General features: G+C 41.7%; 1 protein-coding gene across 2 annotated transcripts; it reads right to left on the reverse strand.

The window, feature by feature from the left end:
- Positions 1-1,057: 1,057 nt before the first annotated feature.
- On the reverse strand, positions 1,058-26,726 carry cxxc5a (CXXC finger protein 5a). Of its 2 annotated transcripts, none has more exons than XM_089017618.1 (3): positions 26,326-26,726; positions 17,280-18,277; positions 1,058-2,019 (listed from the first exon to the last, which is right to left on the reverse strand). In XM_089017618.1, the coding sequence occupies exons 2-3, from the start codon at positions 18,066-18,068 to the stop codon at positions 1,975-1,977; spliced, it is 834 nt and encodes a 277-aa protein (XP_088873744.1). In that variant the 5' UTR covers positions 18,069-18,277; positions 26,326-26,726; the 3' UTR covers positions 1,058-1,974. The 2 variants fall into 2 exon arrangements, with proteins under 2 accessions (XP_088873744.1, XP_088873745.1); XM_089017619.1 differs by having other exon boundaries at positions 1,058-2,016; positions 26,326-26,725.
- Positions 26,727-27,073: the final 347 nt, after the last annotated feature.

Raw genomic sequence — 27,073 nt, forward strand, 5'->3', positions numbered from 1 at the left:
CCCCCAGCTAGTCCTTAGCATACCTTCCAACAAGCGTGGAAAGGATTAACGGGCAATTTCTTTTTCTCTTTTGACTCTTTGAGACATGGAGGTATAGTGGAGAAAAGTGGTTGGCAAAGCTGCCACAGGTTTATTGAAGACTCTAAACCAGCGGAGGACCGTCAAGGCCTGCAAAGCCTTCTCTACTGGCCTAAAAATATCGGAAATATAGAGTCCGATTGATTATAGTTCCTTGCATTAAAATCATTCGCTGCCATTCCCGATTTTTTTCAGGAATTGAAAAGCATGATGGCGATAAAGCGCTAGTCAGACCTCTGGCAATGTTTTGTGCCCTTCCACGGGGGGGGGGGCAGCATTTCCCTTTTGTACAGTCACCCCCATTTTAAGTCAGGTAACTGCAGACCCATATAACGTAATAATACGACGTCGAGCGTCATTCCCGAATTTGTTCAGGTTTTTCATGCTTGGGTGTCGATAAAGCGATGGACTTGGCGTCTGGCAATGTTTTTTTTTCAGTTCCACAAGGGGGCAGCATTTCCCTTTTTTCCATGTTAGCGCTTTGTTGCAGCTGAAGCTGTTGTTAAAGCGCTATATAAATCGATATGTCTGTATTGTATTTTGTACAGCCGCCCCCCTTTCAAACTTGGATAACTCCAGACCCATACAACTTAGGAATTAACTCTTTGTTTCCGATGAAAGCATATAGTCTAATGTTTCTTATGCTGCATTGAATGTTTACGTAGTCCTAAAACTCAATATTCTGTGGGTCCTGGAATTTGAGTGAAAATGATAACAACCCTGGCACTGGAGTGGACAGATTTTTTCACGTCTGGCAGTGAATGAGTTAATGCAAAGTATAAATTTAACTCACCTCAACTTTGATTATGAATGGGGATTTTGTGTGATCTTTCACAGTATGAAGTATCTGAGGATACTTTATTTTTTGATTGGTCTTAACTTGACTTTAAAGGTGCTACTGCACTGGAAATTAATGTTCAAATCAGTTTTCAAAAATTCGAAAAGCGGACAAACACTACAATTGTACAGTTGACAGAAATACATGCATTCCTCTTTATTCACAAAAAAACTGTCCATTTTTCTAAACAAATACAAAGATTGGTTATTTTTAAGAGCTGCAGCTACCCAGCAACGTAACAAAAGTCATGAAAATAGAACAAAATAAACAAATACCAAAAAAATAACTTGTCTCAGTGCGTTCAGTAGGGTAGACTCAGAGCAAGTGCTGTCTCTTTAGTGCTATCGGCCGGATAGCATGCGATGGGGCATGCTCAGTAGGGGCCAAAATAAGTAGTTTGGAAATGCAGATGAGGGCCGACGGTGACGGACGACATTGCAGTCGAGTCTCAGCTTCTGTTTCCTGTTTGTGGAATTTTACAGCATTCGAATGGTTTGATAATCTGTTGCCAAACCGTTTTTGTCGTTGGTCAACGGTCAAACCAGACCGTTGTCTCGGTAACAAAATGGTAGAGAATTACAAGAATGTTTGCCATTAGCCACTAGTTTTAAAAGATATAGCTGTAAAAGTACATTCTCTACACAAGTACTGTATCTTTCCACACATGAACAACATTAACACCAAACACAGAAATTAGTTGATTGTCCACACTTGCGGCCCAACATTTCTGCTTCTGGCAATAAACAGTTCAGTGTTCAGGCGACATGGAAAAAAAAAAAGCTGCTGGAAAAAAGGACAAAAGGTACCAAAATGGAAACATAGAAAAGGGACTTTTCATAGATGCTTTTCTTCACGCTTCATTTTTGGTTCAAGGAATAAGTAGGCGCATCCATTACCCCACAGATCTTTTTTTTTCAGCTTCGTTTTTGTTCTTTTCTGTAACTTTTTTTTCCTTTTTCTCATTCATTTTATTAGCCAGTGTTTGTCTTCCGGAGAGAATCCAAGAGTTGGCATTGCACTTGATGGCAGAGCTTTGGGTACGGAGTTGAGGCGAAGTCCTATTGGAACCATCGGAACGCCGCTCCGGTCGGAAGCATCACCTTCTTGGAAAAAACAGAAGAAGAGAAAGGGGAGGGGCGAGAAGAAAGAAAAGTTAGATATGACTCATGAAGGACATCACTCTGTTCCGGTGGTGGGCCGTCAGGGCCTGCAAGGCCTTTTATGCTGGCCTAAAAATATCTAAAATACAGACTGATGTTAATTATATTTTGCTCATGATTTCTTATTATGTAATTCCAAATTGTCTTTCAGCTTCCTTTCATTACTTTTCTCCTTTTTGTGTTTTCGTATTTAAGCATTTAACCAATCACATTTCATCCATCATTTGTTACCAGGGTTAGAAATCTGCCTGGACGCCTTCATAATCAGTGATTATGACCAGCTAGTCACTAGCCAATCATAGTTTGCGAAAACTACTCTGATCACAAGCAGCTAGTGACAAAAGCATACCGGCTAGAGCTAGCATACTGTATCTGTAGCTACCTGCATCAGCAAATACGTATATTGTGTCAATTTTATCGGACTTTTCAAAAAAAATGGATATTAAGAAAGGTTGGTTAGTTATTTCCTGGATAATGGTACCCTATAGTGGACTTGTAGTAAATCACAATACACTTTTTTCAGTCTAGATTGATTCAGATGTAGCACTACTGAAGGCCTAGCGGTGAAATCCACGGCCGGCCACTGACTGGACAACGATTCACCATCGTGTTATTTATGTGTTTTCCTTCTAATTTTGCCATCAACATGGATCAACACGAAGTTTTCAGACCAAACAAAGTACCCAAAATGCATTATGTGTCGCTTTCTCAGTCAGGGGCGTTCCTGACGTGATGTCACGTCAGGAATCGTCACCAACTCAAAAACAAGACTTCCTGAATATTCAGCGTGAGTCTTAAAACGTAAAATATAGCTATATGCGGTGGAATCTTTGTAAAATCCGTTCAATAGAAGTCATTTCAAGTGATTTTACAAATTATGGACACAATTTCTCGGTTGTCCTTTAATGTTGTTGTTTTTATTGCTTTGAGTGCACTCCGATTTCCAAATTTAGAGAGTGAAACCTTTGCCTATTTGCTATTTTGGTTGCTAAACGACACGCCGCTCTCCGGGTGAGTGGCAAAATGTGTATGAGCCATTAGACGCAGGAAAAAGGCTTCACACAAAAACCGATAGGCCACATTTATTATTTAGCCACCACACGCGCCGCACTCCCACGCCATCATTAATGACCACGCCACTCTCCGCCACCGCCGCAACCTCCACCCGCCATCCCTCGCCGTGGCTATCTGCATCACAGGAGTGGCCCGCACGCACACTACTGCAAGAGGTCCGCCAATCAGGCCGGACAAAGACGCTATCGGCATGGCGGCCGTCCGAAAAAGTCAAAGTCACCCGCTCAGTCAGGCAGGAAGTGCTCATGCGCCCACACACGCTCTCACACCAAAGCCAAAATGTATTCAAGTACAGTCACACACCTCCACACATTGGCATGATAATACACCCATGAAATCACACCATACAGTGAGAAATTCTCATGTGTGATGCATTCAGTTTCCTGTTTTCTATCACATCCGACAGTGGACAGTTTAAGGATTCGGCATGCAAATAGAATGATGAGTAACCGTGCATTCAATCACACCTGTTTACCAAAAACAAAGTTAACGACCTGACATATGGTTCTCAATCTCTCATTGAATGTGAATGGCAGTGGTGTTTATGTGCACTGCAATTGGCCGCCGAGTGTAACCAGCGCTGTGTGTATCGCACCTAAGTTGGCTCGAATAGGACCCAGGTCACTCATAACCCAAATGGACGGATGGACATTCCAATAAATTATTATGCGCTGCATGTTGACCTTAAATTGGAGGTTAAACGACTTCCCGACTTCTACTACGTGATACACCCTATACTGGTCATCAGCCAATCGCTGGGGATATATGGATTCACACTATTCACACGAGAGCTGATTGATTCTGAAAAATAATACAATTGTGAGGAAAAAAAAGAATTTATACACACATTCATTTTCTGTGAGTCTGAAGACCCAATAAGTTGCCTATTAGTCAAACCTCACATGGAAATAGACATTGCTCGACTTTTGTGTTACTTTAATGTTACACCTTTAAAGGACAACCGTCCATAATTTGTAAAATCACTTCAAATGACTTCTACCGAGCGTATTTTACAAAGATTCCACGGCATATAGCTATATTTTACGTTTTAAGACTCACGCTGAATATTCAGGAAGTCTTGTTTTCGAGTTGGTGACGATTCCTGACGTGACGTCACGTCAGGAATGCCCCTGAGTGAGAAAGTGACACACAATGCATTTTGGGTACTATGTTTGGTCTGAAAACTTCATGTTGATCCGTGTTGATGGCGAAATTAGAAGGAAAACACATAAATAAGACGGTGGTGAATCGTAGTGTGTTGCACCCAGACTACTATTTGATACTACTTGACACAAATTCCCAGCAGACAAATCAGCCAATTTTCAACGGAGCTTGGGCGCCATCTTGTGCATTTTCTGGGACGCTACATTGAGGTCCAGATGCCTCAAAATGATATGATGAAGGACTTCTTTAATCGATTGCAAACATTTATGCTTTCCTCTTCAGAACTATTTGAATCATATTCATAACAGGATGACTAACAAGAAAGCATCTTCTCCGAATCTGATGCCATTGTTTTGATTCTAGAGCAAGGCAAAAACGTCCTGGCGTGACGTCACGAACAAGGGGGCGGGACCTTCTGAAACTCGGCATCTCCGGGGTCATTTTGAAGTAGTTTTGGGACAATTTAGCTTATTTTTATCGGTGTTTTGCATTTGACTAAAAATATCAGCCTGCGTGTTTTGGGTATTTTAGATTCTATAAAATGTTTTCTGATGTCAGTTAGGAAACAAAAAAAATTGTGTCAGTTGTCCTTTAAAATGCTGGAAGTTCTATAAATATAATCAGTACAATGTAATGGAATGATATATGTAGCCGTCATTGAATTTAAACTTAAAAAAAGACAAAAAAATGGTTTAAAATAATGAGCCACTCAGGCAAATACAAAGGCAGCCTTTTCCTTTTTGCTCGGGTCCTTTGTGCCACTATGCAAGCAGGTAAGAACAATTAGCACAGCTATGAGGAGAAAAAACACATTTGCACTCATTAAACTGTTCGTGAATCACTTTTTAGACGGTGAACAAAAATAAAGTCCGTCTATATCGTCGTTTTAGATCATTTTGGAGAGGAAAAAAAACGTACTTTCACATTGCTGGCTTTGCATGTTTAGCCAGTTTATCCTGTCCGTTTTCCATCTACTTGATAAAAATCTAATTTGAATAGATTTTTACATGTATGTAAATGTGTTAATGGAAAAAAAATCCACAAGTGGACATGGTAAAATGAACTGTCAAATGCCATGGCTCTGCGTGTGCAGCTCCAGTCAGTTGTTTAAGTCTCAAGCCCTCAAGCTTGTTTTTTCTCCTTTCAGACGAGTTAGCTGTACATGTGGGGCAAGATGATCTTGAAAGCACATACATTAATTAGGTCAAATGTCTGTTTTGTGGATAAGTTACTGTTTTTGTCGTGGGAAATATTACACAATACAATACATTTTGATTTATATAGCGCTTTATATTCTGACTGTGTGATTGACTTCCCTTGGTTTTCTTTGTGGTCATACGTAATAGTAAAAATACTTCGAAACACTCACCGGAGCAGTAAAAAAACCTTTCTAAATGCCCAAATCTATACATTGGTAACACTGACTGTGCTTTTGTTTCTGTTTGCAGCATCCCATCACTAGGGATGCATTGTAAACTAAGGAAAACACTGACAAAATATGTTACAAAAAAATCAAATCAATTAAAATGAAAACAACTGCTGTACAAATTATATTGAACCAATTAGCAATCAAGTGCCATCGCTGACCTGTAGCTTTTCTTGCGAGGCTATCAGGGCACTGACATCACAAGGGAACACTCAATGGGATGTAAGATTTTGTTTATTCTCAATAAATTAAAATATTGTGAAAAATGTTTAGTACAAAAAAAGTATAACTCATACTGTATATTAAATGTACAGGTTATGCAGTGATTGACATTTTCTTTTGTGTAATAAGAAACATTTTTTAAATTGAACTACTAAATGTGTATGGATTGCTATCTAGCTAGCTAATAGCTATATAGCTATCTAGCTGGCTGGCTAGCTATCTAGCTGGCTGGCTAGCTATCTAGCTGGCTATCTATTAGCTACCTATTGGCTAGCTAGCCAGACTTCTATCGATGTGAGTTACTTCCGGGTTGAGTGAACGCTGGCACGTGTGGCTGCTGCTGCTCACCCACAGTAAAACTTACCCTGTGACTGTAAATAATTATAATAATAATACATTACATTTTAAGCACCTTTCAAAGCTCTCACGAACACTTTACAGTCACAGACAAGCATAGATACTATAATAAATAAAATACAATCACAAATAGAATGCAATGAATAAAATATTATAAATAGAAACAAGAGAGACCTTGAGTTTTGAAAGGCGCTTATAAATGAAATTTATTATTATTATTATTAGCAACATATTTTAAAAGACCAAATATGTAGAAAAAATGCTATAATCCATATGTTTTGCCCCGTGACATGACTTTTTTTTCCTATAGCCAGTTCTTCATTTTTAGTCCTAAATACTGCTACTCATATATACTCGCTTAAAATATTTGCTTATAGACTTTGTTTGAATAAAATGACGCCATTTTGGCAAGCTCTGTGATGACAACAGTGACATTCACCTTGACGTAATGCATCAACCCAGAAATCCGAGCATGTCCAGCAAAAATAAGGGACTCACACACCTCATCCTCACCTAAATATAACACATTGTTAGCAAGCCAATAATTTTATTTGCAGCAATTGTTTAAAAAGAATATCACCAACAATATCTTAATTCTGGCATAAAGTGATGGTCAATATAAACGGTGAGGTAAGACTCGGAGCCAGCATGTTGCTTGAATCATTTTATGGTCTGTGTGGTTAACCCCTCATGTTTCTCTGTGACGACCTTTCCACAGAAGCACTTAGCCGGTGAGACGACCAGGAGGACAGCGGCAACATCTGGCGCCGCCGCAGATGTCAAAAAGCCGGGGTAAGGTCTGGATTTAGAGCGTCGTAATACGTGGCGAGGAAAAACACATTCATCAGATGAACTTCAACTGCTGTATTTCCTCATTAAATAAATGTGTGCAGTCGATGACAAACGGCATAAAATATAAATAAAAAAATGTTTGTCCGCTATCGCTGATGGCATCGGTTCCAGTAGATGAAATCTGCAGGTGTGAAGTAGCCAATCACTACGATCAATGGTTTCACCAAACAAGATGAACATAACATAACATATGAATATAATGAAAAGCACGACGTGAAGCGGCATTTCCGAATTTGTTCGGGTTTTGGTTTTTCTTGCGGATGCTGATAAAGTACTGGTCAGACCTCTGACAATGTTTTTCCCTGTCCTGCGAGGGGGCAGAATTTGCCTTTTGTACAGCCACCCCCATTTCAAGCTCAGATAACTCCAGAGTTATCATGTTTCACTCAAAAAAACATAGTTTATAAATATTACTCAATATATTTAACAGTTGACATTATATTATGGCTCACATTTCATTTTGAAAACCTGAAAACAAAAGCAGATTTGCTATCAGCCCAAAAAAGTATTAACTAATTCACAAATTTATTTGGGAATTGAAACTATATATTGAAAATATATTGAAATATATTGAAAAGTGTGACTTACAGCGCCATTTCCGAATTAGTTTGTTTTTTGTTTTTTCATGCTTGGTTGTCAATAATGACTGTTATTGTAGCAAGCATCATGGCACTTGTCGTGCTTGATTTGCTTTTGCGGACCGAATAATATGATGTGACGGACCAGATTTAGCCCTCGGGCCATGACTTTGAAACCGGTTTAATAGTTTGACCTCAGGGTGGTTTTCCCAACACATTCACGTGTCTCACGTGTGTCTCGACGCAGGAAAATTCGTAAAGCTATAAAAACTAGGTCAAAACGGCGTTCCATGAAACGCCATGTCAGTTCATGTACTCACGACAAGTTCCGCTGCCGAGAGTTGACACGACTGGAGGGTTTTCACATCCACAACCCAACAGCTCTGCATTCCCACGTGTCTCTATCAAACGTCGCATTCTCAGAATAAATCCAGACGTTCTGCGCCAGCGAGCGGCGAGGTGGCAAAGGCCTCCGCATGCAAACTCCCCCACACTTGCTGATTTTTTTTTTTTGACGCTCCTCTTTGAGACGGCGTCAACACCCTTAAATTAAGCGCCTCGCTTGCTGGACCAAGATTGCGTATCGACGTGTATGCCAGGAGGGATCTCGGAGGCGCGCGCAACAACCTTTTCATGCAAATGCGGTCGAACCAGCTTGCGACGTTTTTGGGAAACTGCATTTACAAAACAAAACAAAACAAAAAAAACATGTCTAGAATTAAATGCAAACAATTCACCACAAGGTTAACTTGTAGTTTAGGTCTGTTTCGGCGATTTGAGCCCAAGTCACTATTATTGTAGTGCTTCATTAGAGATCACACTTTGGCATACAAATGGAATAAAGGTCGACATAAATCCATCCGTTATAGCTTGGCATTCAATTGTATCTTCAAGGGGACATATTATGGAAATTAGTTAGGTCTATTGTATTTTCCAGTGTATAAGGTGCACCGGAGTAGAAGGCGCACCTTCAATGAATGACAAAAGTTTTCCAAATATAACATAAATATATAAAAGTTTTCCAGATATAAGTCACTATAGTAATAATAATAATAAAATCACAAAAGGTTGAGTGAAGGCCTAGATAGCTATCTGTTAGCTATCTATTAGCTATCTATTATCAAGCTAGCTTTCTATCCGAGTTACTTAGGTATCGAATTAGCTGTCTATTAGCTAGCTAGCTTTCAATCTGAGTTACTTCCGGGTTGAGTGAAGGCCTAGCTAGCTATCTGTTAGCTATCTATTAGCTAGCTAGCGTTCTAGCCGAGTTACTTCCGGGTTTAATGAACGCTGGCGCGTGTGGTTGTTGCTGCTCACCCACAAAAAAACTTATCCTGTGACTGTAAAGTGACCTTGAGAGTTTTGAAAGGTGCTTAGAAATGAAATGTATTATTATTATGTGTGCCTTGTATATGGAAGAAGTTAAAAAATACACCCTTCACTGGTGGTGCGCCTTATACTCTGGTGTGCCTTATACACCGGAAAATACGGTTCTTGTTATATAATGAACAAGTCTTGAATAAAGTATTCTTACCTAACTACCTAGCTATCTATTAGCTATATATCTATCTATCTAGCTATCTATTAGCTATCTATTAAATATCTATTAGCTAGCTACCTACACTGGAAAATACGGTTATTGTTATATAATAAAGGAGTCTTGAATAAAGTCTTTCTACCTACCTATCTATTAAATATCTTTTAGCTAGCTAGCTCACTAGCCCTTTCTCTATTTGAGTTCCTTTCGGGTTGAGTGAACGCTGGTGTATTGTAGCGCCTTATAATGTGGTGTGCCTTATATATAGAAAACGTTTATATATTTATATATTATATTTGGAAAAACTTTTTTCATTCATTGAATGAATACTCCAGTGCGCCTTATATATGGAAAAAGTTTGAAAATATGCCATTCACTGGTGGTCCGCCTTATACTCTGGTGCGCCTTATACACCGGAAAATACGGTTCTTGTTATATACTAATAAACAAATCTTGAATAAAGTCTTCCCAGAAGTTTGGGAGCTTCTCTTATCTCACTTGCTGTTAGTTGAAAAGATGTTGGTTTCCAGGTACTTACATACTCAGTTTCCTTAATTTTATGTCTATGCCCGAAATGCATCGCCGGACGGTTTTTATGGTTTTGTCAATGCAGAGTAAGGACTAAACTTGTATTAGCCACTTTTGTCATTGTTAAATAGGCACCCAATCGCTTGCAAAGTGCTTTTTTTTATCTGTATTTGTGGTCACATATTCATGTCTTTTGTGTACTCTATCGAATCGAATAATATTTACATGACTTTGTCCCCCCCCCCCCCCCCCCCCCCCCCACCGCCCATGCTGTCTAGTCAACCCTAAATTTGCATTCAACACGTAAAGAGGAAGCACCGATTAAAAACAAACTCCTCTCCCCTCCGAATGCGGCGACCGGTCATGCATCTCGTCATTTGACATTCAGCGTACAGTGATGACTGGCCTTGTTGTGCGATCTGAACACCTGCGGGACAAGAGCGGTTGATTTCAGAACAAAGCTTGTTAAGGCAATATCGGGTTTTACCAGCGGGGTGCCGACACGCTGACAAATAAAAAGTGAAACGCTACATTTTTAACTTTATCTCGCACACGTCACTTCTCTTTAAGCAACGATTGGGGCCTTGATTAGATTAGATTAAATTTGATTTGATTAAATTAGATTACATTAAATTAGAATAGATTAAATTACATTAGATTTAATTAGATTAGGTTACATTACATTAGATTAGATGAGCCTTTATTTAGTCTCACAGTGGAGAAATTGACATTTCACTGCAGCATAAACAAAATAAAGGAGCTGCCGTAAAGGCAGCCACTCTCGCGCTGCCATCTTTAAGTCCAAAAAAATAAAGTAACAAATAATGACACAACACAAAAGACACAGTCTTCAATATTTAGCACTTTCTGCAGTTCTAGATGAAAGAGGATAGGATCAAGCCATCCTTTTCACCAGTGGATAAGGGGACGTCATGGTGGAATGTGCACGTCTGCTACAAGCTAAATGTTGAAAGCGAACGCAAAACTGTAGCATTCATTGACGAATAGAGATTGTCTCACGTAAATCCGCTTCAATTCCAAACCGCGACAGTTCTACAAACGCATCGGCGATAAAAACGCTGATTGATTTAAAAATGCTTTTTTTAAATTCTAAACCCCCCAAAAATCATATCATTGATAATATTGAATAATCAATATGATGTCAAACTAATTTGCTTCTCACTGCAGTTCTGGTTTCCCTCAGAGGGCTTTTATGACCATGAATGAATGTGTATCATTCTTTGAGCGTTTGATGTGTAGCTGTAATGTTATGTCTGTTTGATGTAAACAATATGTATTTTTTTTATTTTATCAGAAAACAGTTTGGAATAGTCAATTGAAGTACAGTGATACCTCGGTTTAGAACCCCTTGGTTTACGAACTTTTCGGTTTAAAATATCCCATCAATCAGGCTCCACAAACAACCCGCACAAGCCATCTGTACACTTGATGCAAAAAGCTATCAACCCAGCTAAACAGAACACAATTGATGAGGAACTAGATAAAATTATCACAGAGAAAGCACCTACAATTGATCATTCCTCAAGATGGTGAAAGAAGAAGGTTACATTCCTCATTAAGTGTTTGATGCTGTGGAAACCGGCCACTCCACTCCATCAAGCCATCAATGACCATCACAAAGGTAAATAAAACGACTTTATTATACACTACAGTTTATTTCTTTATTATAATACCATAGCACATTTATTATACATAAAATAAGGTACATTTTGTGTAGTTTTAAGGCTTAGAAAAATTGAAAGTAGAAAATTATGTTTTATGGGGACCTGGGAATGGATTATTCTCATTTTAATGGTTTCCTATGGGAAATTTTTCGCCTTACACACTCTGTCTGGGAACCAATAAAGTTCGCAAACCAAGGTATTACTGTATCTAAACTTTTCAAATGCCCTTGAAAAATAATCTTTTTTTTTTTTTAATCAACCACATCGAGGATGGAAATTTGCAGCTCCTTACGGGCAATCAAAGGCTTACTATGCACGCAGACGTGACACCTTCATATCACCATTAATTTGTTTCTCCTCTTTCTTACAAATCACGTTACCCTCCTGTGCCTCATTTTTCATCTCGGGTGACACCGGTGTCTGTTTAGTCTAACTCGGTGCTCAATTACTTGCCGAGAGTTACGTTGTTTTACAACATCGGGGCCGGTGTAAGAGAAATGCAGCCCTGAAACAAAATGTTTTTTTTTTTTTACTCCCCCTTTGTCATTAGTCGAGGATTATAACACAATCTAATCCTTTAATAACGTTCATTAAAGTATTGTTCTGCTAAATGTCTCAAATTAAAATCAAATGCAACATAAAGAGGAACATATGCTTGACGGGGACACTTGAATATGATGACAAATGACATTTAAACGAATATAGATTTTGGTAATGAATGAATAAGCAAGCATACCTCCGTCGGTTCGACAACTATTAAACTCTGCAGGTTTTACGGTATCATTAAAGCCCATCTCGTATAATTGAAACGGCGTTCGACTGTGACGTCGCGAGCTACGTGATGACCCATATCGGCATCAAGCGCTCATGAATATTCAAGAGACTTTGTTGGTCTGGCACCACTGGCTGCGTGCACGTGGGGTTAATCACCATCTGACCCCCACCCCACCCCTCCGTCACATGCAAATCATCAATTAAGACTAAATCCTCCCCTAGTTACAGTAAAACAGTCAGACAGGATATGAAAATCATCAGCCTGTTTGCGGTTTGAAATTATACGTCTTTCAAATTGTATTTAAAGGGCACTCGCCGTAAAGACAAGACTCATTATATAACATTGAAGCAAAAATGCTTGGGATTCATTTTTTAATTGATCTATCAATCGGAGAGGGGCAGGGGGTTGAACTCGCGTAACAAGTGTCCTGCCGGTATGTTAATTCATTCACTGCCATTCACGAATTTATCCGGGAATTTAAAATAGGATGTAGAACGCCATTCCTGAATTTGTTCGTTTTTTTTAATTCATGCATGAGTGCTGATAAAGCGCTGGCCATGGCCTATGGCAATGTTTTTTTGTTTTCCACAAGGGGGCAGCAATTCCCTTTTTTCCATGTTAGCGTTTTGTTTCAGCTTTAGCTGTTTTTAAAGTGCTACATAAACCAGTACAGACACTCCCCTACTTACGAACATTCAAGTTACGAATGTTACGAACAAATTCACCTTACTAACGACCGTTTGGGAACGTATCTCGTCCGTACGTTGGGGAGCGTCTGTATTTATGTATTGCATTTCCATTTTTTTCCTTGTTAGCTTGAGCTGTTGTTAAAGCACTACATAAACCAATACAGACACTCCCCTACTTACGAACATTCAAGTTACGAACAACGGCACTTACGAACAAATTCACCTTACTAACGACCGTTTGGGAACGTATCTCGTTCGTACGTTGGGGAGCGTCTGTATTTATGTATTGCATTTCCATTTTTTTCCATGTTAGCTTGAGCTGTTGTTAAAGTGCTCTAGAAATCAATATGTATGTATTGCATTGTATTTTAGACAGCCACCCTCATTTCAGGCTCATATAACTGCAGACTCATAATTTAGGAATTAACATTTTTTTTTATGAAAGAGGAGAGTCTTAGGTTTCTAACCCTGCATTGAATATTTACGTAGTCCGAAAATTCAATATTCTGTGAGTGCTGGAAATCCAAGTGACAATGACAAAAACCCTGGCAACTGGAGTAGACACATTTTTGCACGTCTGGCAGTCAATGGGTATTTTGATTTTTTTCGTTTCTGTCGTAGCGCAAATAATTTGGAGATGACCAGTTTCTGTGCTGCAGTGCACATTGCAAGGTCCATAAATGCATCGCCGGGTGAGAAGTTGCGCCCTGAGTTCAACGCCATAAAACGTTTTGAGGATAAACGACGACTAAAATGTGATAGCCGCATGGGAGACCAACTCTTTGCCGTTAACTTCCTGTACAGAAAGTATCAAAGGCGGGTGTCCACCTCATCATGCCTATTTAAACTCGTTAAATAATCTGTGATCAAGCGGCGCTTCCTTCGCAAACCGGAACAAAGCAGTCTTTGTATTTCAACCAAAGTCAATGATTCTCCCATTAACCGTTAAGGAACGTTCATTTTCTTTGGAGATTGGAACATCTGCCAAAATTAATTTCACGATCGGTCATTCTGTCACCGCAGCCATGCTTGGGTAAGCAGTGGAATCTTTGTAAAATCCGCTCAATAGAAGTCATTTCAAGTGATTTTACAAATTATGGACACAATTTCTCGGTTGTCCTTTAATGTTGTTGTTTTTATTGCTTTGAGTGCACTCCGATTTCCAAATTTAGAGAGTGAAACCTTTGCCTATTTGCTATTTTGGTTGCTAAACGACACGCCGCTCTCCGGGTGAGTGGCAAAATGTGTATGAGCCATTAGACGCAGGAAAAAGGCTTCACACAAAAACCGATAGGCCACATTTATTATTTAGCCACCACACGCGCCGCACTCCCACGCCATCATTAATGACCATGCCACTCTCCGCCACCGCCGCAACCTCCACCCGCCATCCCTCGCCGTGGCTATCTGCATCACAGGAGTGGCCCGCACGCACAATACTGCAAGAGGTCCGCCAATCAGGCCGGACAAAGACGCTATCGGCATGGTGGCCGTCCGAAAAAGTCAAAGTCACCCGCTCAGTCAGGCAGGAAGTGCTCATGCGCCCACACACGCTCTCACACCAAAGCCAAAATGTATTCAAGTACAGTCACACACCTCCACACATTGGCATGATAATACACCCATGAAATCACACCATACAGTGAGAAATTCTCATGTGTGATGCATTCAGTTTCCTGTTTTCTATCACATCCGACAGTGGACAGTTTAAGGATTCGGCATGCAAATAGAATGATGAGTAACCGTGCATTCAATCACACCTGTTTACCAAAAACAAAGTTAACGACCTGACATATGGTTCTCAATCTCTCATTGAATGTGAATGGCAGTGGTGTTTATGTGCACTGCAATTGGCCGCCGAGTGTAACCAGCGCTGTGTGTATCGCACCTAAGTTGGCTCGAATAGGCCCCAGGTCACTCATAACCCAAATGGACGGATGGACATTCCAATAAATTATTATGCGCTGCATGTTGACCTTAAATTGGAGGTTAAACGACTTCCTGACTTCTACTACGTGATCCACCCTAGACTGGTCATCAGCCAATCGCTGGGGATATATGGATTCACACTATTCACACGAGAGCTGATTGATTCTGAAAAATAATACAATTGTGAGGAAAAAAAAGAATGTATACACACATTCATTTTCTGTGAGCCTGAAGACCCAATAAGTTGCCTATTAGTCAAACCTCACACGGAAATAGACATTGCTCGACTTTTGTGTTACTTTAATGTTACACCTTTAAAGGACAACCGTCCATAATTTGTAAAATCACTTCAAATGACTTCTACCGAGCGTATTTTACAAAGAATCCATGGCATATAGCTATATTTTACGGTTTAAGACTCGCGCTGAATATTCAGGAAGTCTTGTTTTCGAGTTGGTAACGATTCCTGATGTGACGTCACGTCAGGAACGCCCCTGAGTGAGAAAGCGACACACAATGCATTTTGGGTACTATGTTTGGTCTGAAAACTTCATGTTGATCCGTGTTGATGGCGAAATTAGAAGGAAAACACATAAATAACACGATGGTGAATCGTTGTGTGTTGCACCAAGACGACAATCTGGGGGATTGTGGCAGGGGGTTGAACTCGCGTAACAAGTGTCCTGCCGCTATGTTAATTCATTCACTGCCATTCACGAATTTATCCGGGAATTTAAAATAGAATGTAGAACGCCATTCCTGAATTTGTTCGTTTTTTTTATTCATGCATGAGTGCTGATAAAGCGCTGGCCATGGCTAAACGACGACTAAAATGTAATAGCCGCATGGGAGACCAACTCTTTGCCGTTAACTTCCTGTACAGAAAGTATCTAAGGCGGGTGTCCACCTCATCATGCCTATTTAGACTCGTTAAATACTCTGTGATCAAGCGGCGCTTCCTTCGCAAACCGGAACAAAGCAGTCTTTGTATTTCAACCAAAGTCAATGATTCTCCCATTAACCGTTAAGGAACGTTCATTTTCTTTGGAGATTGGAACATCTGCCAAAATTAATTTCACGATCGGTCATTCTGTCACCGCAGCCATGCTTGGGTAAGCCGCGGAGGTAAAGGGCACCAAGTTTTTTTTTTTCCAAGGCCATTTTAGATGAGCAGGAGTGTCACCGGAGAGAAGGGCAGGGGCAGCAAAAGAGGTGCTGGGTGGGGGGTAGGCAAGAGGGGCGGGGGGGGGGGCGCGTTTTGCCATACTGACACCTGGTGCTCCAGATGACAGCTCCAAGGCCAGATGGACCACATTACATGCACACACACGTACTTACGCACACATGCACACCTACACACATACGCTGTACACAATTACCTTCACGTCGCCAACTAACGCTACGTTTTTTTTTTCACTTGCATTTTGGCCAGAATGTTAACACGCATGTATAAGCGGGACGTGACCAGGCTGAAAATGACCCCAATGGGGAGAGCTGTTGCTACATCTCCGTCTTTTGCTAAAATGAAAATGCATTCAAAAACACATCTCGAAGTTTTAGTCGATTAAAACGACAGCATGAGATATATGCAAAGTCAGTCAAAACACTAACGCTTGGAATGTCATTTCTGTCTGAAAGTCTTCGACAACATGAAGAGTTCATACTTGTCAACTTATACGTTTTCCCCGTATTTTATACGTTTTTTATCATTTTGAATTGTGTATGCCGTATAACAACTTTTATACGATAAAAAAAAATTATGCGGTTATCGAGTCTTTGTCGATTAAGCATGATATGCGCATGCGCGTCACATTGTTTGTGTTTGATTTTGTATTTCCGTTTCCGTATTTGAAGTCCGGCATGTGTGTTGCAATTGAGGAATCGACTAGTTATTAAAAGAATGGGAGGGTCTCCAAGGTGAATACGCTGGATGGATAAGATCGTGGACAAAGGGTCCTCAGTTTTCGTTCTACATTCCGTGTAAGCAAGCTAATAGATAGCTAATAGATTGCTATCATATAGCTAGCTAGATAGCTAATAGATAGCTAGCCAGCCAGATAGATAGCTAATAGATAGCTAGACAAATAGCTAACTCGATAGCTAATAGATAGCAAGCCAGATAGCTAGTCAGATAGCCAGCCAACCAGCCAGCTAATACATATATAATTATCATTATTATTACTGTCGCGCCTTAAAATGTGATGTGCCTTATATTTTGAAAACTTTTATGTATTTATATATTATATTTAGACTTTTTTTTCATTCATCGAAGGTGCGCCTTATAGACCAGTGCACCTTATAAATGGAAAATATTTGAAAATACACCATTCATTGGGGGTGTGCCTTATACTCCGGTGCGCCTTACTCCTCCCACCGCGTCATCTTACCTCCAAACCACCAGAGGGTTTCTTCTTGAGTTCCTCACATTTCCGAAACTTGCAGATCTGATGCCCCGTCTTGCGGTTCCGGCAGCTGCTACACTGCTCACAGTTAATCCGCCGCCGGCAAGGTGGGCACATGCCACAACGTTTTCTCTTCTTTTTGCCGGAGTTGATCGCCGAGGCCAGCTCGTTCTGCGCCGGGTACTCGGTCAGGCCGGCCATGTGAAGCGCGCTGTCCGCTAAAAAGACTCCGGCCGGCGTCATAATGAAAAGGCCCGGGTTGAAGGGGAAGCCGCCCCCTATTCCATATGGGAAGTCAACGGGACCACCTACGGCGTCCGTGACAGACGTACCCTCCAAATCGCTTGCCCCCGAGCCCGCGTCTCCTCCGCCAACTCCCACTCCCATGCCCCCGGGCAGAAGCATGTGCTCCATACCGGCCCGCTTTAATAACGCGGCCGCCTGGGCAAAGTGCAGCAAGCCGTTCTGTCCCTCCAGAACCTGTTCAAGGGTCCGGTCCAACTTGGCCGCGGCCAGCGCAGAGACTGTGGGCTGGGGCGCCGCAGGCGGTGGAGGCTTGACCGTCTTTGTCTCGCGATTGTCCTTGTGTCCGTTGGTGGCGGCGGAGGAGACCGCCGTGTACTGCGAAAGCGTGCGGGAGTTCTTGAGGCTCCTGTTCAAGGGCGCGCTGATGATGCCGCTGCGGTTCCTGCGTTCGATAACGGGCGAGTCCTGTTTACAGCTCGTCCGCTCCAGGTCCTCAGTCCGACCCCCCTGGGATATCCTACTAGACATGGTCCAGAGCCTATGCGCCGCCCGGGCCGGGGGTGAGGACGGAAAGGGGGCAGGGATGAGCGAGCGGAACCTTTTCGGGGTCCGTTCTGCGCCCCGGGGAGAGTGGTGCTGCTCCTTGATGGACTAATCAGCCAGCCAACAAGCGACAGGCCTTCTGCCTGCTCGACAACTAAGCCCTCATCCACGTTCTTCCATGGGCCATCTGGTACCTTAACACATGGAGAGAAGAGAGCCGTGTGCTAATTAATCAAAATCCACTTCAGTTCATCGTCTTACAGCAAATTTAACAAATTTGTTTCTGTTTGAGGCATGTCTCGACTGGCCAAATTAATAACTCGTGATGTAGTGAGACCTGGTACTTGAGCGGTATTGGGTATTCTGATTCTTGTTTTATATAGCGCTTTTATTGACAGATGAAGCTGTAACAAAGTGCTTAACATGGACAACTATCCTATCCAGGAAATATAGCAGTCACAAAGATAGCGGAAAGCACCTGGGAGTAAAATTAAGATCAGCTCGGAATCATGCTGAGTCGAATGCCAAAGAGTACAAGTGAGTTTTGAGACGGGTCTTGCCGAATGTTGAATGGCACGTCATTCCAGAGACTGGGACCAGCAACGGAAAAGGCTTGATCCCCTCTGAGCCTCCGTTTCGTTTTTCACACATCTAATAATGCCTGGTCAGCAGACTTGAGGCATCGGGAAGGTGTGTAGGGGTGAATGAGCGAGGCCATTTAAAGATTTGAAGACAAATACTACAATCTTGAAAAGAACTTGTATGCTCCCTCTTACGAGTGCCAGTCAAGCAGCATTCTGAACTAGCTGGAGACGCTTCATGGAGGATTGGCTGACTCCAAAGTAAAGTGCATTGCAGTAATCAAGCTGAGATGTGATAAAGGCATATATTTAAGGCAAATATTGTTCACTTTTAGCCGGCACTTCCAGAAAGAAGTTCCTTTCCCAATCTATTCATATTTTGGGGGGGGTTTCATAACTCAGCGAGGTCACCAAAGTGTTCCACAGAGCTCCTGCCGGTATGGTTCTACACGAGTCCAAATTAATTAGTTAAAATTGAAAACCTCTCACGTTTGCTCAAGCCTGAATATTTTATATTGAGACAGTGGTCAATGTGCAAAATATATGCTACAACTTCCCTGTTTTGGCATTAATAGGGGTTTGCGTCCCACCCCACAAAAAAAGATGATGTATTGAATCTTGATATATTTTAAAGTGAAACACTTGGATCTTTTAAATCAAAGCGTTTTCACATTTAATTTTGTTACAGCCCCAAATATAATGTATTCAGTCTTCTGTTTAAATGTGTCAGATTATTTAACCATCGGGACATTCTCAATGATACGTTGAAGCTGACCAGTAAGAACAGCTTCAACAGCATCTAAAAAAATCGAGCATTTAAACTACAGTGATACCTTGGCTTACGAACTTAATTGGTTCCCAGACAGAATGTGTAAGATGAAAAGTGTGTATCCCAAAAATTAATTTCCCATAGGAAACCATTAAAATTAGAATAATCCGTTCCCAGGTCCCCATAAAAGATAATTTTCTACTTTCTAATTTTCTAAGCCTTAAAACTACACAAAATATAACTTGTTTTATGAATAATAAATGTGCTATGGTATTATAGTTAAATAAATAGTATAATAAAGTCATTTTATTTACCTTCGTGATGGTCGTTGATGGCTTGATAGAATGGTGTGGCCAGTTTCATCAGCATTAAACACTTGATGAGGAACGTAGCCTTCTTCTTTCACCATTTTAAGGAATGCTCCCTTGTAGGTGCTTTTGTGATAATTTTACCTTGTTCCTCATTAATTGTGTTCTGTTTACCTGGGTTGATAGCTCTTTGCATCAAGTGTACAGATGGCTTGTGCCGGTTATTTGTGGAGCCTGATTGATGGGATATTTTAACCTTGCAGTCTACACTCTGCTTTTGAACTATCAAAGTTGAAATGAGTCCAAATTTCACTGTTTTCGCTCCATTTTCTCATTCTCTCTCTGCCATCTGCCTGTCTCTTTAATGTTTAACGGCTTCACTCTCTCTGTCAGTAAACGTTCATAAGCCAAGGGGTTCATAAACCGAGTTACCACTGTATCTGGAAACCAAACAGTGTTTTTGTAGGTGTTCAATTAATTAAAAAAGCCACTGTCTGTAAGAAAATAATCTGTTGTAAATTAGATAACAAGTAGACAGTATAAACTTAACACAGCTGTCTGGAAACCATTCCGCATCCCACAAAATTGGATTGGAATCGTCCGACGTAGATCCGCTTCAATTCCAAGCCGCGACATTTCCACATACGCATCTGCGCCGATGCTCCTTTCTTCTAAAATCTAATATAAATTGGCGCTAGATGGATCAACCCAACGCGAGGCAGAAGACAATTCATCGGGCAGGTAGGGCGAGACTTGCCCACTGGACACCAATGCATTCATCCACTTGGCTCGGGATTCCTGTGGCAGCTCATCTATGAAAAGGCAAACTATGCTTGTATTCTCTTGACCTGTCCGTGCTCACAAACAAGCACACCAACTCCCACTGAAAAAAAAGCTGAGGAAATGGCCGGGCCATTCCTTATAAGGGAAACAAAGGGGAAATAGGAGGGGGAAGAGGACGGCGGGCGACGGGCGGAGGAGGCGGGTGGGGACGGGGGGTGTCTGCGCAGTGTGTGGAAATTGGAAGGCCAGAATTAGTGGGAGGTAAAGCTTCAAAGGCAAGCGCACAGCCCCCACATTCTCACCAGCTCAGGGGGATGTGGCGCCAGCGAACCAGAGCCGGCTCCACAACCCCTCGGCCCCATAGTTTCAGTTTCTCCCGCTACGGCGCTGACCGGGGTCCGGTTTCCCCGAAGCATCGCAACCCTAATTGCATCCCTGCAAGTGAACGCATCAAGTAAAGCGCTGAACGATACGTTGGGGGGGGGGATTCACATAACTAAGAAACTAGAAAAAAACATGTAAATAATGAGCGGTCATTCCTGAATACTTTTCATGTAGTTAAAAGCAGCTAAGTGGTTATTGATAGACATTTTGAATTTCACACACTCCCGAGTTTGCACTCCTGGCAGCTGCGTATCCGTGGAAGTAAATCGGGTCGGCTTGGGTACTTGCCCGGCACTATTTCTTGATTAATCAAGGCCTGGGAGAATATCCAGCTCTGATCCAGCCGCTTCGTCAATGTTCTAAATACAGTAAATGCGTTAAAAGCTTTGAGTGTTCCACAAGATGCGTGAATTGGCATCTAATCAATCACGTGCCATAAATAAGTTCTAAAGTCATCTACAAAGTGACAAAATTGGCAGCGAGGACCCATGAAAAAAAAGACTGAAGAAAATCTCTGATCTAATGCGAAAATGGTTTCATTCCGCTAACAGCTCGCACAACCGGTCGTCTATTTTTCGCGAGCGATGACGCTATATTTTGTCATTGAATGACGTATCTGATTGCTGCGCTAGGTTGAGAGCATTGGATTGAATAGGATTAGCCTTTATTAGTCTCGCAGTGGAGAAATTTACATTTCACAGCAGCAAAGTGATGAAAGGAAGAGGAAAGGAAAAAGTAGAAAAACAAAATACAGAAGCTGCTGTAAAGGCAGCCACTCTCATGGCACCATCTTGAAGTTAATCTTAAGCACTTTCTGCACCCTCTTTGTTGTATAAAGCAGTTCTTGATGAAAAGAGGATCAAAGCGTCCTTTTTCACCAGTGGATCGGTGATGTCATGGTGAAACATGGACATCTGCTACAAGCTAAATGTTGAAAGCAAACACGAAAGCTGTAGCATCCATTGACGAAAAGAGACTGTCTCGCATCTCCTGTTCAACGCAAATCCGCTTCAATTCCAAGCTGCGACATTTCCATCGGCGCCGTGCGCTGACGCTCCTTTCTTCTCATCGTGAGCTCCTCAAGCCAATGCATCCATCCAGCCGCAGACTCTCCAAGAGCATCCATAGATGGCGTGGATTTGACGCATCATTTTGGATTCTGCTGACTTTGGCTCTGCGACAGTCCGGACAACACCTGCCGACTGACAACAGCTCAAACTCGCTTGTGTCTTCTCAAAATCGCCAGTCGTGAGGAAAATAGCAGGCATGTTTAGCTTTTAATCCTGTAACCCGTGGAAACTTAATGTACTAACCTAACTAGTCCAAATAGTGACATGTAAAATGCGCCTTCCATATTCATTATTTTTAACGAGTGCATATTTCCAACGACGTTCTAATTATCTTAAAAGAGTTTACGACCTCAAGTGCTCTCTTTAAGTCGTTTTCGATGCAGGAGCGAGCGCTCGCTGTCAATGGGAGTCTCGTTCACTTTACGGCAGTCAATTTGGAAGGTCATCTTTGAGATGTGCCAATGACCCTGTATTTGCTAGCTAGCGCAGTCAATGGGTTGACATGGCAATGCTAATTTTTTGTGTTTTTTTAAGAAATTCAAATTAATATAAGCAATTAAAATGTTCTTGTAGTTAGTATTATATTTATGGCACAAATTACCACAATGAAGAGACATTGTCATGATAAAAAAACATAATTAACTCATTCATTGCCAGACGATGTGCAAAAATATGTACACTCCCCTGCCAGGGTTTTTGTCATTTTCACTCAAATTGCACAACCCACAGAATAGTGAGTTTTAGGACTACATAAACATTCAATACAGCGTAAGAAACCTTAGACTATCTTCTTTCATCAGAAAAAAATGTGTTAATTCCCAAGTTATATGGTCCTCAAGTTATCAGACCATGAAATTATAGCATCTGGACAAAATACCATACAATATTTTATATATTGATTTTTATATATTGATTTATATAGCACTTTAACAACAGCTGAAGCTGGAACAAAGCACTAACATGGACAAAAGGGAAATGCTGCCCAGTTGTAGAAATGAAAAAAAAAACATTGCCTGAGGTCTGACCAGCGCTTTATCAGCACGCGAGCATGAAAAAAACAAACCCCGAATAAATTTGGTAATGGCGCTCTACGTCATATTTTCAATTCCCGAAAAAATTCAAGAATGGCAGCGAAGGAGTTAACCTCGGTGACAACTTCAGCCATCTTGTCTGTCTGGACAAAATGATCACTTATCCAATTAGTTACACTGCCCACTACTGATCTGGCATGCATACTACAACAATATAATGGTCTGTTTTTTTCCTAATGCTGTGACCTAAATGTTACAAAGGGGGAAAAAATAATTTGTCAGGATAAATACAAAGTTCTGAAAAGCAAAATATGCTAATATTTTCATATTAAATGACCATAAGTTCATATTCCGTTTTGCAGTCGAGCTGAACTGCTGCCGCGTTGATCTTCAACATTGTGCGTTGACTTACTACTGTATTTCCTTAAGAACTTCATGTTCACACCCTGTCAGTAATCACACGATTTCACCAGTCCGCCATCTCGACACCATCAACCTTGAACGTGTTATGCAGTTTCAGGCCAAACAACCTAGCGTCATGGCTCTTTCGAGACTCTCGCTGCATTAGTGACTGAACGCGTCGCTGTCCTAATGTGAACTGCCTCTGAAACCGCTACAGTCGCTCCCGCACTTCTGAATGCCAAATGAAACTAGATAATTTCGTGTCGTTTTGTACTTGAGGCGCTTTTACCCAATTTCCTGTGTCACAGACTTGATTCTGTGGTTCATGTTTGAAGCTTTGCACCTCTGGTTGCTGTGAAATTGACAGCGGTGTAATTAGTAGTTACATATGAAGCCCTTGAACTCTTAAATGCTGTCTCAGCATGAAACAAATGCTTATCCGCTGTAAAGGACAGTTTCCTTAATATTCATTGTCAGAGAGTGTCTCACTTCGGGAGTAACAAGACACACAGGCGTCGCTATAAACAGGTCCAAAGGGTCAAATATGGGTCAATGACTGACCCCGTATCTAACAACAGATGTTCAAAATGGACGTCGCATTAAACATATGATGTCACCCTCTAATCAAAGCATCACTGCACTTGGTACGAGTGCCCGAGAGTCAATTCAGCATCACCGCCGTGGTGTGACTTTTTTGTGTGATTCCTAGTTATTTCAGCAGATAAAAAGCAGTCCTATTAACTCATTCACTTCCAGATGATGTGCAAAAATGCCAGGGTTTTTGTCATTTTCACTCAAATTCCAAGACCCACAGAATATAGTCTTTTCGGACTACATAAACATTTAATACAACATAAGAAACCTTAGACTCTCTTCTTTCATCAGAAAAAAAATGAGTTATTTCTTAAATTATCTGGGTCTGCATTTATATGAGTTTGAAATGTGGGCAGCTGTCCAAAATACAATGCAATACATACATATTGATCTATATAGCGCTTTAATATTGGTTTATATGGCACTTTAACAGCTGAAGCTGGAACGAAATGCTAACATGGAAATAAGGAGAAATGCTCCCCCTTGTAGAAAAGAAAAAACAGTGCCTGTGGTCTGACCAGCGCTTTATTGGCACCCAAGCATAAAAAAAACACAACCCGAACAAATTCGGGAATGGAGCTCTGTCATATTTTCAACTCCCGAATACATTTGTGAATGGCAGTGAATGAGTTAAAATCATCTTCCATACTGGAAACTAAGCCACACGATATCATACCTCTGAACTTGTATGTTTTCCCCGTATTTTATACTTGTCTTTATCAGTATGCCGTACTACAAGTTTTATATGGTAAAAAACATTACAAATTGGGAACCAATTTTCCAAAGACCATTTTGTCTCAAATCCAGTTTATCTCAACTGCTGCTAGCCAACGACAATGCTGCCGCCGATCGCTACTACTGTCACGGCAAACCAGCAGAAGCAATCCTCAATCATATTTATATATTTTTTATCGCTTTGTATGGCCAGATTGATAAAAGCATGCTCATGTGTGCATATCCGCTTAGATTAGAATTTTTTTTAAATCATTTCAAATGATGAAAATATGAAAAATATGAAACGATGGGATACAAAAAAAATGTTAAACAGCTGCATAGTTTTGGATCAACGACTTTGTTAGTATTCACCCAAGTGGACAATTAACCTCCTCCATGTTCACAATCTCTCAAGCATTAAGCAGTCAATGGAGGAACTGACGTCACTGCGGGCGCAGGTGGCGAGTTATCGCAGTCAGCATTTCAAAACAAACAACAGCGACACCCCCCTACATCCCCCAACCCCCTCTTCCCCGCTTCTCGACTGTCGGCTTAGTCCGCCTCTAAACTCTTGTACAAGTGATTCAACTTTGCGGAGACGCGGGGAATACTTTTAAGCATGAGTGCGTGCGATGCACATATAATGCGACCCCCACCCCTTACCCGTCGCCTCCGCCGCCTTTCTAAGCCCTCCTCCCCCCCCCTTTCCTCCCCGCAGACGCGCCGTCAACGACGAGCGTCACATTTTCAATTCCTCCCACCTCCTACACACACACGCACACACACACACACACACACACACACACACACACAAACACGCAGCTAGAGGAAGTTAGCAAAACACGGTGACAACATTACAATATTACACGCACGGCATTTTACGCACGCAAAGTTGGAGACGAGTAGCCCAAGGGTGTAAAAAAAATAAAAATAACAAATACTGAACCTCGTGTCGCCCGAATCGTGGGGAGGGGGAGGTATTGAAGGACACCTGAGAACTTGCCCAACCTCAGATAAAAAACGGAGTCGTAGCTAAGAGAGAAGGTGCCATCTGGAATGCGAGGAAGCTGACTTCCTGGCTGTTTTTACGCATCATTAATGTTGGTTGTTTGTGTGGGGGAAGGGGGTGGGGTCAGGTGGGGATGGGGTGGGGGGTTACTAATAACGGTCACACAACACGCACATAGAATCGTTTAAGTTTTCAGTTCGTCCGCATCATGCCTCGCGCGTCCGTCCGTTCCAACGCCGCCGCTGCCGCCACATGGAAATAAAGGGCAGATTGTTTGTGACAAAGTGGGGGGTGGTGATGGGTGGGGAGGGGGGGTATCTCGTCAGTAGCGCCCTGACAACGCACCGGGAGTCGCTGGGAAATGAGCGCGCTTTTGTCTAAGGGGGCACGGAAGCCCCCCATCTGCGGCACCGGCTCCCGCAATGCCAGCTTGCTCCGACATTTGGAGGAAAAAAGGGTTGCGGGGGTTGTAGACGAGATGACAGCCAACTTTTTTTAGACTTTAACAAAAGTATAGCCCACCCCCTGCGCGTTTCCAAACATCCATTTCACCCTCAGTCTCACTTTTTCATTCAATGTTATTTGTAAACACCTTACCGGAGTAGATCCGAACAGATGAGGGGGGTTGATGAGGGGAGGGGGGAGGCTCTCACAGTCCAAGCGTTTCGTCTCTCAGCCTTGTCGTGCGCAATAGTGACACACAGAAAAAAAACACCCAAAAGCGGGAAGGAAAGGCACGCGTCGCCCCCTCCTCTCTCTCCTCTTTTCCTCTTCCACAAGTAGCCCTTACTGCAGCGTGTCCGTCCGTGTACGTGAAACGAACCCACGGGAGAAAGAAACCAACATTCACCGTCAGTTGTTAGGCAAAAGCGGACTTTCCGTGAGGGGCTCCGGCGCGTGGGTTTCCCCCCTCCTCTCCAAGCCAGCCTGCCTAGCCAGCCTACTCCGGTCCTCGCGATCCCACCTCTAGAATCCCACTCGCCTAGAGGAACATGCAAACACGTCTCATAGATTTTTGGAGGTTAGCGGAAATCCCGAAGTGGATTTGTTTATTTTTTTGGCGTGGCGCGACACAGGACATCGATATGCGGTCATTGCAGTAGCTTAAGAAAAAAATGACCACGACAATAAGAATATTTTTTAACACGCGGTTTACATTATTATGGAAATATCGATAGATTTGAAAGGGATGCGATGACGTCACGTCCGCATTGAAATTGCCCAATGTAATTAAAATTGTCGTTTTAGTCAAAACGTATAAACACTCCCTTGCATTTTAAAAATCAATAGTGAGCATCCATAAATTTACGCTCCAAGTAGAAAGAATATATTAGTTAAATTAATT

Source organism: Hippocampus bargibanti, linkage group LG16 (assembly GCF_051943395.1).
Source record: "Hippocampus bargibanti isolate YZ-2025 linkage group LG16, ASM5194339v1, whole genome shotgun sequence".
In the NCBI taxonomy this organism is placed as follows: domain Eukaryota; kingdom Metazoa; phylum Chordata; class Actinopteri; order Syngnathiformes; family Syngnathidae; genus Hippocampus; species Hippocampus bargibanti.